This window comes from Lithobates pipiens, unplaced genomic scaffold (genome assembly GCF_037356315.1).
Source record: "Lithobates pipiens isolate NorthernLeopardFrog02 unplaced genomic scaffold, aLitPip1_a1.2 Scaffold_30, whole genome shotgun sequence".
Classification (NCBI taxonomy): Eukaryota; Metazoa; Chordata; class Amphibia; order Anura; family Ranidae; genus Lithobates; species Lithobates pipiens.
In genome coordinates this window covers 55148701-55164892 of record NW_027507791.1, presented here as the reverse complement: position 1 = coordinate 55164892, position 16192 = coordinate 55148701, and the positions used below count along the sequence as shown (strand labels likewise).

At 44.7% G+C, this 16192-nt stretch overlaps 2 protein-coding genes across 2 annotated transcripts in view; both read right to left on the bottom strand.

Moving 5' to 3' along the window:
* Positions 1-537: 537 nt before the first annotated feature.
* Positions 538-6291, bottom strand: LOC143942848 (uncharacterized). Its single transcript, XM_077464250.1, has 3 exons — positions 5673-6291; positions 4400-4493; positions 538-2271 (listed from the first exon to the last, which is right to left on the bottom strand). Exons 2-3 carry the CDS (start codon positions 4439-4441, stop codon positions 589-591), a joined length of 1725 nt encoding a protein of 574 aa, XP_077320376.1. The 5' UTR covers positions 4442-4493; positions 5673-6291; the 3' UTR covers positions 538-588.
* A 4356-nt stretch (positions 6292-10647) lies between these two features.
* The window catches only part of MTMR11 (myotubularin related protein 11), a 129703-nt gene continuing 124158 nt past the window's right edge, over positions 10648-16192 (bottom strand). The window contains exon 17 of the mRNA XM_077464249.1: positions 10648-11772. Within this exon, the coding sequence (XP_077320375.1) occupies positions 11623-11772 (150 nt within the window). The 3' untranslated portion in view covers positions 10648-11622. The remainder of the gene's footprint in view (positions 11773-16192) is intronic.

The window sequence follows — 16192 nt, the reverse complement described above, 5'->3', positions numbered from 1 at the left end:
GTATGGCGTCAGCACTGGTGACACTGGGACAGATGACATGAGAGGCGGGACAGCAGTGCCTGATGAGGGCAAGTACTAGGGGGAAGCCACCCCACTCCTCACCTTCTCATCCGACACTACTGCCCCCCTCTCCTCACCCCCCCTCAGATGCCACAGCCCCCCAGGGGTTCAGCATTGTCTGACGGAATGAGAAGTGAGGGTACACTGCTGTCCCCCCCCCCCCCCCAGCAGACACAGCTGTTCCCCCCACTGCTCTGTCTGATTTTACCATTTGTAGTATATGACAGTGCTTCTATCGCTGCTCACCACCCATCCCCCACTTTGTTCCAGTCTCCTAATCTGCGGCATTCTGCTCTCTTCCCCCATCCTGGCCTCTCCTCGCCCTCCCGCTCCGCACCCCACTCCTCACCTTCTCATTCGACACTACTGCCCCCCTCTCCTCACCCCCCCTCAGATGTCACAGCCCCCCAGAGGTTCAGCATTGTCTGACGGAATGAGAAGTGAGGGTACACTGCTGTCCCCCCCCCCCCACTCCTCAACCCCCAGCAGACACAGCTCACAGCTTTCCCCCCACTGCTCTGTCTGATTTTACCATTTGTAGTATATGACAGTGCTTCTGCACTCCGCCCCTACCATCTCTCTATCGCTGCTCACCACCCATCCCCCACTTTGTTCCAGTCTCCTAATCTGCGGCATTCTGCTCTCTTCCCCCATCCTGGCCTCTTCCCCGATGCTGACCTCTTCCTCGCTCACTTCGGCCTTCTCTCTCATCCTGGCCTCCTCTTCCCTGATCCGGGCCTCTTCCCTGATCCTGGCCACCTCTCTCCTGAACTCCTCCTCCCTCATCCTGGCCTCCTCTCTCATCCTGAACTCCTCCCTCATCCTGGCATCCTGTCTCATCCTGGCCTCCTCTCTCATCCTGAACTCCTCCCTCATCCTGGCATCCTGTCTCATCCTGGCCTCCTCCATCTTCCTGGTATTCTCACTAATCCAGGCTTCCACACTAGCCCTGCACTCTTGCCTTATCCTGGCCACCTCCCTTTCTCTAACCGACGTTCTTATGCATACCTCCTCATTCTTCCTGGCCTTCTCCTTCATCCTAAACTCCTCCCATATCTTGTCCTCCTCTTTTATCCTGGCCTCCTCCTTTATCCTGGCCTCCTCCCTTATTCTAGCCAACTCTTTCTCCCTGTCTTCCTTTCTTATCCTAGTCTCCTCTGCTTGCCTGTTTTCCTTTATTATCCTGGCCTCCTCCATAATCCTGGCCGCCTCCTCTGTTATACCGGTCTCCTCTCTTCTCCTGGCCTCCTCTCTTATCCAGGTATCCTCTCTTATCCTGGCCTCCTTTCTTATCCGGGCCTCCTCTCTTATCCGGGCTTCCTCTCTTATCCGGGCCTCCTCTCTTATCCGGGCCTCCTCTCTTATCCTGGCCTCCTCCATTATCCTGGCCTCTTCCTTCAGCCTGGCCTCTTCCTCCCTCAGCCAGGCCTCATCCCTCTCCCTGGCCTCTTCTCTCAGCCTGGCCTCTTCCCTTAGCCTGGCCTTCACCCTCTCCCTGGTTTTCTCCCTCTCCTTGACTTGCTGTTTCCACAAGGCCACCTCCATTTCTCTCTTTGCTTTCCTCTTCTCTGCTTCCTTCATTCTTTCATTCCATTTCACCTCAAAGCTGCTGCAGTCGGCTATCATCTCCTGTTGTATACATTCCATTCTTCTGAAAGCCGTCTCTATCATCTCTCCCTCTCTCATCACCTCCTCTATCATCCTTTTCTGCTCTCTCATCCTCTCAAATCTTATCCTGGCCTCCTCCTTTATCCTGGCCTCCTCTGTTATCCTCTCCCCCTCTCTTCTCCAGGCCTCCTCCCTCATTCTGGCCTCCTCTCTTATCCTCTCCTCCTCTCTTTTCCTCTCCTCCTCTCTTATCCTGACCATCTCCCTCATTCTGTCCTCCTCTCTTCTCTTCTCTTTCTCTCTTCTCCTCTCCTCCTTTCTATTCCAGGCCTCCTCCCTCATTCTGACCTCCTCTCTTCTCCTCTCCTCCTCTCTTATCATCTGCTCCTCCCTTATCCTGACCACCTCCCTCCTCATCTCCTCCTCTCTTATCCTCTCCGCCTCTCTTTTCCAGGCCTCCATCCTCATTCTGTCCTCCTCTCTTCTCCTCTCCTCCTCTCTTCTCCTCTCCTCCTCCATTATCCTGACCATCTCCCTCATTTGGTCCTCCTCCTCTTGCCTTTTCTGTTTTGCCCTTTCATCCTGACAACAACATTCGCACCTCTATAAAGAAAACAGAAAAGAAGGTAAGTTGAAGTACAGATATTAAAGTGAAACTCCACCCATTTCTTAATTTTTTTGGATAGAGTGGGAAAAGAGTTCAATCTTTTCCAAGGTTTCTTTTTATGTTATGTCTTCTCACTTCCCGTCATCTCAGGAAGAGAGGAAGTGAGCGGAGGGCTTCCCAATAGGTATTCATTAAACATTTACTCCCCCCCAATATAAAAAATGGATCTATTTACATATCTTTAGATAAACTCCTAAAACCACAAATCACAAATCATCTCCCATCAGGGCTCTGCCAGTATCTGCTGTACTGTATGTAAAAACCTCTTCTGGGTTAATATCTCTATCTGTGTCTCCATATGGGAGATTTGCCCTCACTTCCTGCCCCGGTGACACAACACAAAGTAAGGCTGTCTCACCAACAGGGAAAACTAGCACAGCCTTATCACAGAGTCCAGGGGCAAAGGCTTTACTACAATCCTAAAGCTGGCCCTTATACCTGTAGAATTTTGTTTGAAATATGTTAGTTTTCGGAACGGTTGCTCAATTTTCATGCAGATAAATGGGCAAAATTGTTTCTAATGAGCACTTCCAAGACATATTGGAATGAACCACTTCCGCTTTTTCTGTAACAATCAGTATTTTTTTGCTAGAAAATTTCTAGAGCATTATATATATATTTTTTTTAAAAGCAGAGGCCCTAGAGAATAAATTGGTGGGCGCTGTACATTTTTTTTATACGTCACATGTTATTTGCGCAGAGGTTCTTGAAACACAGTTTCTTTGGGAAAAAATACACTTTTTGGAATTTTATTGCACAAAAACTATGATACCCAATTGTTTGGTAAAATAGAAAAGATGACGTTACGCCGAGTAAATAGATACCGAACGGGTCACGCTTTAAATCTGCGCACGCCCGTGCAACACCGACAAACAAACATCAATTTTACTATCCATAGGCCACGCTTTAAAAATCTTTTATAGGTTACCACTTTAGATTTACAGAGGAGGTCTGGTGCTAGAATTACTGCCCGTGATCCGACGTTCGCGGTGATACCTCAAGTATGGGGCGATTAACGTTTTATTTATTTATTTTTATTTTGACACTTTAAAAAAATGTTTTGATCACTTTAATTGCTGTCACAAGGAATGTAAACATCCCTTGTGACACCTATTGGCAGATGACAGGTACTCTTTATGGAGAGATCTGGGGCCTATAAGATCCCTCCTGCCCTTAAAAGCATTCGATCACAACAAGATCGGTGTTATCAGATGCTTTCCCATTTTAAAAATGACGCTCTTTACTTCCGGGTAACCAGGAAGCGGTGAACATCGCCTCCCACTACTTGTAAAAGCAATCCAGAGGCTCGTTAGCTACTTGGACCGCTTTTACAATAGAGCTGACCGTTGGCTCTAAAAAACAATACCAGGATGCCTGAAGCCGCAGGCACCGTCCCGGTATAACCACTTGATGTCTACCGATCTACCGGTACATCGCCGGTCGGCAAGTGGTTGAAATTCGTCACGATTTGAAAATCGAACGAAGTGTCATAGAAAATTAGTCATCGAATGCTCTGATGAATGGGTTTGTTTGAAGGGTCGAAGGTAATTCTACAGGTATAAGGCCACCTTTAGAGCTCGTTTACACTTGCAGTCACGGGGTGGCAAAAATAGGCGATGGAGTTGGTTTTACCACCCCCCTTACACCGCAAAGGTGGTCAAGGTTGCACGCATGCTATGGTAAAAATGATACCCCCCCCCTCCTGTCACATTTGGTGAATGAGGGCTCAATGAAATGTGGCAGCAGAGAAGTGGTGCGGGCTTTTAAGAGTTAAAGCAGGCACTGAGAAGGTGGGAAAACGCCTCCCGGTCCAACCCTCCATGGATCGCTTTTTAGAGGGACGGCAAGGGCTGCTGCATGTGCATGTCAACCACCCTCTGAAAAGCAACCGTCCATGGATCGCTTCTCAGTGGGATGGTAAGGGTTGCTGCATGTCAACCACCCTCTGAAAAGCAACCCTCCATGGATCGCTTCTCAGAGGAGCGGCCAGGGTTGCTGCATGTGTAAACGAGCTACAATACAATTTTATACATCAACTATAAAAAGAGTGAAAACAATACTTACTATAAGCCTCCAAGCGCCCCTCATGATGCGGGTGATAGACATCTTGTTAATTTTTATCTGAAAACTGTATGAAATTTCTGAAGGTAATCCGCACCTGCAAAGAGAAAAAACAAATGGTCATTTTTCAGTTTTTAGTTAAATATCATACAAAATGCACTACAACTAATCAGTCAATGTCATCGGACAGTAAGGGGTCTATTTATAAGACATTCGTTGGCTGAATGTCACATTTCTGCAGGCTGGAGGATTTTTCCCTGTTTTTTTATGTAATGTGCCAGCGCCATCTACTGGCTAAAATGCAGTATATATTTTTTCGGAAATACATCAATATTAACCACTAGCCGCCCGTCCACTGTCACATGACAGCCGGACGAGGCAGCTTTGGTTCTGGGCGGACGTCATATGACGTGATTGCCTTCCCGGGCCACTAGGGGGCACACGTCCCCCCCCCCTGCGTCACTGAGGACACGATGCGTGTGCCCGGTGGCCGCGATTGCCCAGTAACTGAGCAGGACCATGGATCTGTGTATGTAAACACAAAGATCCACGTCCTGTCAGAGGAGAGGAGATCAATGGTGTGTCCCTTGTACATAGGGACAACCGATCGGTCACCTCCCAGTCAGTCCCCTCCCCCCCAGTTAGAATCACTCCTTAGGACACACATTTAACCCCTCGATCACCCCCTAGTGTTAACCCCTTCCCTGCCAGTCACATTCACACAGTAATCAATGCATTTTTATAGCACGGATCGCTGTATAAATGTGAATGGTCCCAAAAATGTGTCAAAAGTGTCCGATATGTCCTCCTTAATATCGCAGTCATGATAAAAATCGCGGATCGCCGCCATTACTACTAAAAAAATTATAATAATAATAAAAATGCTATAAATCAATCCCGTTTTTTGTAGACGCTATAACTTTGGCGCAAACCAATCAATATACTGATACCAGTATAATAATATGGGCGAAATGTGTCCAGATTGCACCAATGTGTGGCATTTCTCCAACCAATGCTCTATAAATAGATCCCTCCCTAACAACTGATCTCAGTCTCTGAGGCTGAAATAACTGTCATTTTGTTTAAAAAAAAAAAAAAGTTTGTTATAAAATCTCCTTTATATAAACTAACAGCTATGTAGTGCCAGGGTCTGTCTGATTTATATAGATATATATCAATATATATCTATATAAATCAGATATCATATATATATATATATATATATTTTTTTTTTTTTTTTTTTTTTTTTTTTATGAAAAAATATAACAAGACCTACCTAATGTAGTTTCTACCAGAATCTGAATAAGAATAATATCTCGGGTTAGTATATCACAGTCCTGATTACACTCCCTGCAGGAGAAATCTCTCTGTGTGTGTGTTCACCAAAGCTAAGCCAAAGACTGACTCGCTCTCCTGTCAGCAACTCTATTTATAGGTCCTGGCTCCGCCCACTCTATGACATCATAGTGCTAACTGCCAAAGCAGCCTCCACTGACCGTTTTGTTTTTTTAAGTGAAAACTTTATTGCCAAAGCAACAAGTTAACAATATATTGATAGATTGTTTATAAGATGGACTGTGGCAGTGATCAGATCTATTAACATTTGATAATCAGTAAACATTGATCTGGACCCACCTTAATAAATAAATATATATATATATATATATATATATTTCTAACATGGGAAATGTGGGAGTAAGCGGATGATGGCCAATGTGTGACCCACTACAATATTAATGTCATTAGATGATAAGGGGTCTATTTATAAGACATTAGTTGGATGAATGTCACATTTCTACAGGCTGGATGAATTTCCCCTGTATTATAATGAAATCCCCTGTATTATAATAAATTTAATTCCTAGGATTGTCAGCTCCATCTAGTGGCTAAAATGCAGTATATATATATATATATATATATATATATATATATATATTTTTTTTTTTTTAAATACATCAATATTAAAATATACTGTATACTAGATGGCATCACAGCAATTAATGTAATAATATGGGGAAATGTGTCCCCCTAACAACTGATCTCAGTCTCTGAGGCTGAAATAACTGTCATTTAGTTTATAAAAAAAAAAAAAAAAAAAGTGTTTGTTATAAAATCTCCTTTATATAAACCAACAGCTATGTAGTGCCAGGGTCTGTCTGATTTATATATATATATATATATATATATATATATATATATATATATATATATATATGTATATATATATATTTTATTATTATTATATATATATATATTTTTTTTTTTATGAAAAAAATATAACAAGACCTACCTAATGTAGTTTCTACCAGAATCTGAATAAGAATAATATCTCGGGTTAGTATATCACAGTCCTGATTACACTCCCTGCAGGAGAAATCTCTGTGTGTGTGTTCACCAAAGCTAAGCCAAAGACTGACTCGCTCTCCTGTCAGCAACTCTATTTATAGGTCCTGGCTCCGCCCACTCTATGACATCATAGTGCTAACTGCCAAAGCAGCCTCAACTGACCGGTTTTTTTTTTAAGTGAAAACTTTATTGCCAAAGCAACAAGTTAACAATATATTGATAGATTGTTTATAAGATGGACTGTGGCAGTGATCAGATCTATTAACATTTGATAATCAGTAAACATTGATCTGGACCCACCTTAATAAATAAATAAATAAATATATATATATATATATATATATATATATATATATATATATATATATTCATTTATTTCTAACATGGGAAATGTGGGAGTAAGCGGATGATGGCCAATGTGTGACCCACTACAATATTAATGTCATTATATATATAGTATATACTGTATATTTGCACCGTGGAAGCAGTATGTGGAGCAGTATGTGGAGCTGAGCCATATATATTAAGGATATCCCATTACCCTCCACTATGTATGAGTATGCTGCCAGCAAACAGATGATGCCGACACTGATATTCTATAGGAGACCAACCATAAACCATAATGTTGCTGATGTTTTGCATACCATAAAAACCACACCTTTCATTATAAATAATTTGCTTTATTGAGCTTTTACATTAATACAAAATATACAAATAATCACACCATGCCAATTCTGTGTAGACGTCATTCCCCACCGAAGGGGTCGGCAGACACTTTACCAGACTCTACAGGCAGGGAGTCGGGTATCAGCTAAAACCTATAAAACAACATTTGAAGAAGGAAATTAGTCAACATGGATTTCTACGTTTTTAGTGGAGTGGGGAAAGGTTTTATCACCAGATCTTAAGATCCAGATGAAGATGTCTCTTACACCCAGCATGGCTGTTACCAGAGCTGTCCAAGACAGAGAATCCACTAGAGAGTAGTTGATGAACGGACCTGTATCCTCCAGCGCCCTGGTGCCCAACAATGGCCCTTGGGTAGTTGTTGTGCAGCTGTTGGACCCCATCAGTTAGTAATGGAAGTAGGGATGCACCGAATGGGTTTTTTGGTGCCGAAACCGATACTGAAAATGAAAAATACACTAGGCCGAAAACCGAAACCGATACCGAAACAGCACCGATACCGAACATGACTGTTTTAAAAAAATATTTTTAGACAGGAGGTTGTCAGAGACTGGGGACATGGTACAGAAGATGGTCAGAGACTGGGAACATGGTACAGGAGATGGTCAGAGACTGGGGACGTGGTATAGGAGATGGTCAGAGACAGAGGACGTGGTACAGGAGATGGTCAGAGACTGGGGACATGGTACAGAAGATGGTCAGAGACTGGGGACATGGTACAGAAGATGGTCAGAGACTGGGGACATGGTACAGAAGATGGTCAGAGACTGGGGACATGGTACAGAAGATGGTCAGACTGAGGACATGGTACAGAAGATGGTCAGACGGGGGACATGGTACAGAAGATGGTCAGACGGGGGACATGGTACAGAAGATGGTCAGACGGGGGACATGGTACAGAAGATGGTCAGACGGGGGACATGGTACAGAAGATGGTCAGACAGGGGACATGGTACAGAAGATGGTCAGACTGGGGACATGGTACAGAGAACGTGGTACAGGAGGCATCCCCCATTGCAGGCCAGTGTGTCCCCCATTGCAGGCCAGTGTGTCCCCCATTGCAGGCCAGTGTGTGCCCCATTGCAGGCCAGTGTGTGCCATTTTGCAGCCAGTGTGTGCCATTGCAGCCTGTGTGTCCCATTGCAGCCAGCCTGTGCAGGGAAGAGAGGAGAGCCGCCTCCGCTGCCTGTTTGATCACAGCGCCGGGAACATCACAGCTTTCATTTGAATAGCTGTGTGTTCCCGGCCGTGCGCCGTCACACACAGCCCCTCCCCCTTGTCCGGGCACTTTGATAGACAGATCATCTGTCCAATCCTGCGGATGATCTGTCTATCTAAGTGCCCGGACAAGGGGGAGGGGCTGTGTGTGACGGCGCGCGGCCGGGAACACACAGCCATTCAAATGAAAGCTGTGATGTTCCCAGGGCTGTGATCAAACAGGCGGCGGAGGCGGCTCTCCTGCGCTATGCACCCCCCACGATGGGCGTCACCAGGGGCGGAGCCCCGCCCCCACCCAAGCCACGCCCCATTTCCAGCTCCATTATCGTCCGTTTTTCTCTTTCGGCAAATTGCCGAAAAGGGCATTTTCGGCCGATATGTTTCGGCGGCCGAAATTTCGGTGCATCACTAAATGGAAGTATTGATTTTTAAAGTGACTACAATGGCTGTGATCTCTAGCAGTCTCTTGGAGCATGTTCCTAGACTATGCCTGACCTTATAATGTCTCCAGTCTCCAACCACACCTGTAGCGTGTCCACAGATTCTGACCATGCCCTGTGGTATTTCCACAATTTTCTGTAGCATTTCATATAATGAACATTATGTGTAACCCTTTGGTGATGTCAGTGCCACAGTTGAGGCCCCCTATAACTCATAAGTTGACCACCACTGTTCTAGTGGATTTCTCAGAGGTGCATGGCCAACACAAGGCAGTGCCAATAGTAGCTTGGCTGAAAAATCTGAACTTCATACTGGGTAAAAATGGTCCATCGGGGTCCTTGATGGCAGGACCAAGCTCTGATTTTGACAGAATTGCATTTTAACATGATATATAGACAGTTTTCTCATAGAGAAAGGGGGTGACTGTCCTGCCATTATTATAGCACATAAAATCTGGAAGGTAGAACAAAGGCAAACCTGTAAAGTGTAAAGCCTATGTCACAGTAGCGACATTCTGTCGCTAGCAAAAAAAAAAACGCCATAACCCCTGAGACTAATTTTCGCCTTCATCTATGACATTGGTGCCTCCCTATCAGAGCCAGTGACGTGTCTCCCTCGCTGACATGAAATTCTGCATTTGGCCAGTTATAGTGTGACTTTTATAAGGGAAAGCAGTAGCTACATTTTGCTTATGCTGATGCCAGCTCTGGTACAATCACCATTCACTCTCCTCTTCACTATCCCTTTCCTCACTTTTTTTGATTGTATGTCTTTGTTTTTGTCACTGTCACTGCACGTTTGATGAGTAGGGTGTCGGTCCTCGGACCAATCCTGAAAGTCTCTGGGAGAGCGGACATAGGTCTTCTGGCTTGGTCCAATCTCCATGAGGGGGGGCCTACCTTCGGGGAAGCCCCCACAGTACCAAGTACCTAGGAGGTTCTGTTTCGGCAGTCCTCCCGGGGAAAGGAGGGCTTCCGGTTTCGTCCGGGGCCCACTTGTTGAGTCTGGTACCTCAGTCCCTGTCTGGAGCCTAACGCCCCGGGGGATCAGGGTATGGTCCTTCTTTTGGAGGACATCAGGCACCCGTCTGCACTTTTTAGTGTTTCACTCTTTATGTGTGTGCACTTTTTTTATGCACCGGGTGGAAGTTTTTTGGGTGTGTTTGCACGCCATGGGCTTTTTCAATAAAAAAAAAAATAATCACCAGTGTTGGCATGGCTCTAAATCTGCCATAAATGGATCTTCACTTTGGCTTGAGTCACCTGCCATCCTTTAGATCCTGAAAGGAAGATCCTCCACCCCTACTAGTATAGGGCTCAGCTCCACTAATCAGGGACTAATTGCTTTCTAAGCACTTTGTAGGAATTCCAAAATTTGGGGTTTGGCTTATCATGGTTGGAATGGTCGCTTTATGGTAGGGTTTAGTCAGACTGGAGGTGGGCAGCAGCAGCCCGTAATGCAGGGCGCAGTGGCGCCGCCCCTCTAATCCATGCGCCCAACTCCTAATCTACATGCAGGGCACCAGATGCATGGATTTTAATGTTTTTTTTGTTTGTTTGTTTTTCGTAATTAGAGCCTTATTGGCGTAAAAAAAGGGTGGACTCGGGGTGCAATAGCAAATTATTATTCGCTATTGTCTTCCTGATTCTCCTCCCGGGCCAATCAGGAAGCAGCTCTTGAGACCTGATTGGCCAGGGAGTCTTGGGGAGTCTTGGAGACCTGATTGGGGGAGTCTCAGAACACACTGACCAATCATGTCTCAGGATACACTTCCTATTCAGCCCTGAGGAGAATGGAGAAGAGTCTCCCTGCATCCTAAGGTTAGACTCCGCCGTCATTGGGAGGATGGTAGGAATGCTGACACCTAAACATTTTATACCTTATTGCAAGGAATTCATAAGGTAAAAATTGTTTCGACGTTACAACCAGTTTAATGCATAGAATGCATTAAGGTAAAAAAATACTTTTACCTTTAGAACCACTTTAACTAGTTATCGGTCCGAGTAGCAAGCATCCCAAGGTGCTTACATTTATCTTGCCAGCCCACTCCTCCATCCTGCCCCCATGTAACCACATGTAGGCCCGGCGATTGGCTGCTTAAGCAGCAAGTGCTTAACTCTGACCACGTTCAGGCCGGGTGATTGGCTGATTAGGCAGTGAGTGCTAAATTATGAGAAGCAGCTGCTGCCTCCATTCTCAATACCAAGTGCTTAACTGCAGCCAAAAAATACTGGTACAGAAACTAAAAGGACCTTACAGTACCCAATACACAGCCAGAGAGCTAATTATGTAAATCTATAGAGAGTATAGGCTTATTTTCCTAATTTTTTCTTAAATATTATAGACAAGTAGTCTTTATATACAAGAGTCACTGATTTCCAATCTTCTCTCCATCTTTCCGTATTGATTAGGTCAAACTGAAATTGTAGCTTTTTATGTGTCGAATACCCCTATATGTACAAGTCAGAAGAAAACCATCTGCAGATATCAGTGAAAAGGACGACTGTTCAGTATGGAGTCCCAGTAAGTAGTTGCTATCGGTTGGAAGAAGGGGTAAGACCATTAGGATGGCTGGGTACTCCAAGTCTCTGATCTTGGCTGTTTGTATGGAGGTTCCTCAGTTTGTCTTCAAGAATCCTCAGCTCCTCAACTAGCCGGGTCGCTGGAGGATGGCCTGCGTCATGCTATAATGAAAAGAAAAGAAGACTTTAGGGGGGTGTGTGAACATAAGTCAGTGGTGGTCATCTTGAAAATAATGGAGGGCCTCAAATGTGGTCAGCAATACTTTCAGAGGGCCACAGAGTACAGATGTGTTTTTGTGCATTGCTTCGAGTTAGGCAGCCCAATCAAAATTAATGGGCTTTAACACACCTCAACACAATGTACATTAAAGAGAAGGTTGGAGTCATTGTAGGAGTCAGTGGCTGCAAAAGAAAAAAAAAACATCACTGATGCCAATGACCTGGTAATAATAACCTCCTACACTGGTGTCAGAGACCACAATAATAATACTCAGCATTGGTGTCAGTGTCTGCATTAATACCCCCAGTGTAGGGAGTCAGACACCATAATAAAAATCCTTAGCATTGGTGTCAGTGGCCACACTAATAACCCCCAGCATTGGTGACAGTGGCCACACTAATAACTCCCAGCATTGGTGACAGTGTGTCAACACTGATAACCCCCAGCATTGGTGTCGGTGGCTGCAATAATAACCCTCAGCATTAGTGTCAATGGCCACAAGAATATCTCCCAGCACTGGTGTCAGTGACCACAATAATAACCATTAGCATTAGGGTCAATGGCCACAATAATATTCCTTAGCATTGCTGTTGATGTCAGTGTCTGCAATAATAACCCCCCCCACACAGCATTAGTGTCAAAGACTGCAATAATAACCCCCAGCATTGGTGTCGGTCCTCACAAGAATAACTACCAGCATTAGTGTCAATGACCACAATAATAATCCTTTGCATTGATGTCAGCATCTGTAATAATAACCCCCAGCATTAGTGTCAGTGAACCACAATAATAAACCTTAGGATTGATGTCAACATCTGTAATAATAACCCCCAGTACTGGTGTCAAAGATTGCAATAATAACCCCCAGCATTAGTGTTGGTGGCCGCAATAATAACCTTCAGCATTAGTGTCAATGGCCACAAGAATGACTCCCAGCATTGGTGTCAATGATCACAATAATAACCAGCATTAGTGCCGGTGGCCACAATAATAATCTTTAGCCTTTTATGTCAGTGTCTGAAATAATAATCCCCAGTATTAGCATCAGTAGCAGTGCTGTAATCACCCCCTCCCCTGCACGGGTGCATAGTAGGAATGCTATTTAACCCCCTATTGGTGGTCAATGGCAGTCATTTTTAACTCTGCCCCCCCATTGGCAGTCAGTGCAGTGGCAGAGAAATGTAACCCCCTACCCTACACTCCTTGGTCAGCGCACTCTGCAGCAGTGAAAGGTCAGTGGCAGTGAAATCTAACCCAAAGACCCCCTTCCTTGCATTGGTAATCAATGACAGTAAAATTTGTATCTGCAGAAAAACGTTTAACCTCCGCACACAAAAAGACTTATTTACAGTAAGAGTTGTAAAAATGTGGAATAAACTCCCCCAGAAAATAGTTTTAGTTAACTCAGTAACAGTGGTTTATAAAAATGTTTGTATTTATCAATCCATAGCAGACTCAGTACCAGGACCTAGGGCAATGATGGTGAACCTTGACACCCCAGATGTTTTGGAACTACATTTCCTATGATGCTCATGCACTCTGCAGTGTATTTGAGCATTATGGGAAATGCAGTTCCAAAACATCTGGGGTGCCAAGGTTCGCCATCACTGACCTAGGGCGAGTAACAGGGCCGGTGCTACCACTAGGCAAACTAGGCAGCCGCTTAGGGAGCACTGCTGCCTAGGGGCGCCTGGCCGCTGGTTTCCCTCCACTTCTGCATGCTCTGTAGTCTGCAGCATGTAACCAACTCAGTCCGACCGGTAGTGTAATTAGAGGCACAGCGCAGCACTGGAGCCAGCGCTAGAGGAAGCAGAGCCGATGCTTCCTCTATAGCGGCGCCTTCTGTCACATGGCCTGGGCAAAGGGGGTGGAGTGAGGGTTGAACCCAATGGGGGCAGCAAAATTAGGTTTCGCCCAGGGTGTCAAAAATCCTTGCACCAGCCCTGGCGAGGAAACTTATTATAATGATGCCTGAGGGCTCCAAACTGAGGGGGGAAGTCAGGTTGCACATGGTGTCACCCTTATTCCTCTAAAATTCGCCAGTCTTTTATAAACCATCTGGATTTAAGTCTATTGATTGTGCCAGACATTCTTTCTCTAATCCCACTCACCAAGCACAATTTATAATGAACACAATCAAAGTGAATATCAAACCATCAGCAGAGACTTTAAATTGAGCTTCAAAGGACATCAAAACATTGTCATTAAGACTTTTAGCAGTGAAATAAACAAGGCATATCAGCACTTAGAGTATTAAAAGCCATAGATAGTTAAACATTCGTACTGTTGTGAAAACTTTCCCTTGTCTGGTGCTTTAGTAACTAGGTAATTGGATTTTGGAAAGTCTGTCAATAGAGGCTTTAAAGCATATAAAAATGAAACTAGTTCAGCCTGCAGGGAAACTAATAAACATTTTAGTTTGGGTATCTCTCACTGCAGAACCAAAATCATCACATAATGGAAGCGCCACATTAATAGCAAGAATATATCCAAAAAGAACCTAATCCAATCGAAATCTGAATATAAATTGTGCAAATCCCCCAGCAGGGGGCAGGATCACACAGAACATTTATCAAAGCTATGGCTGGAGGAGAGAAAGTGATCAATGCCATTGGCAATTGGCATTCCTGTCTGCATAGCTTATAATTAGCTCCACCACTGACTCATGGTAAAAACTACATAAAGCTTTTGTCACAAAAATATTTTACTTAAAAGGGTTAGTCAACCCAAAGCTGATATGTCAGTGTTTTGTAGACTTTAGACCAGGGTCCTCCAAACACTCTAAGCAAAGTACCAATTTACTGTGTTTTCAGACTTTAGGAGGCCCGGACTGTGGTCAATGAGAGTAGAAGGTCCCAGACTTGGTGGTCAGTGGGGGTAAAAGAATTCCATAATGCCTGGGTATTGGTATTGATGGTAAGAATAATCTCCATCGTTGGTGTTAGTGGGAGCAATAGTGCCCCATCATTGGTGTCAATGGGAGGAATAGTACCCTTTCTATCATGTCAGTTGAAAGAATTGAGCTTCATCTATGGGGCCAGTGGGAGGAATAATGCCCCATCTATGGGGCCAGTGGGAGGAATAATGCCCCATCTATGGGGCCAGTGGGAGGAATAATGCCCCATCTATGGTGCCAGTGGGAGGAATAATGCCCCATCTATGGGGCCAGTGGGAGGAATAATGCCCCATCTATGGGGCCAGTGGGAGAAATAATGCCCCATCTATGGGGCCAGTGGGAGAAATAGTTCTCCATTTTTGGTGTCAATAGGAGGAATAGTGACTTGAGGGCTGTATAAAGGAAGGGAAAGCACAACATCCAGCCCGTGTGCTGAAGTTTGGAGACCATTGTTTTAGATGGTTAAATACCCTAAGGGCCCATTTCCACTAATATGTTGGAACACCAACATACTAAGGCAATGCAATTGTGTTGTAGCATGCTGCAAAACATAGTAGTGCCTTAAACTGCGTTGGGTTACAAAAAACATGTCATGTCTGATCTTCAGCACTTTAGGGTGCGTTGGTAGCCCATTCATTTCAATGGGCTGCCTTAACACAAAGCCCTTGTACACACGGTCGGAAATTCCGACGGAAAATGTCCGATCGGACCGTGTTGTCGGATAATCCGACTGTGTGTGCGCTCCATCGGACGGTTTCCCTCAGATTATCTGACGGACAAAGTTTTAGAGCTGGGCTATAAAACTTTCCGACAACATGATCCGATCGGACTTTGTCCGATTGTGTGTAGAGAATTCCAATCAGACAAAGTGCCATGCATGCTCAGATCAAATTCCTAGACCAAAGCTATTGGCTACTAGCCTGAACGTAGTCCCATCGTAACGAAATAACGTCATCACGTTACATACGATCGGATTTTCCGACAACTTTGTCCTACCGTGTGTATGCAACACAAGTTTCGGACAAAATCCGACGGATTTTGTTGTCGGAATGTCCGACCGTGTGTACAAGGGCAAAGAGGTTAAACGTTCATTATAACACACTTTAACGCACATGCACTAAGCAGATAAGTCGGAGAGATTTTCTACTACTTGGGAAGATCTCACTGAGTTCTTTCGTTTGGACAGCTTCTGTGCCCATTAGGCCTCGAATTCCTGCACAACAAACCATCTGGGAACTTCAGTAAAGCTGTAACAAGAATTTTCTGGGGTAGTTCCTTTATCTAATTCAGGCAAATACTGACACGTGCGGCAAATTCAGGTGGATCGTACTATCACCTCAGTGGGGACACTGACAGATTCATGTACCCACCACTCCACTGACAGGTATGTGAATTGGGTGCAGGCAGCGACACTTTCAGTGCTGCGCCACATTGGATTTCTATAGGGTATCTAATGCCGCATACAC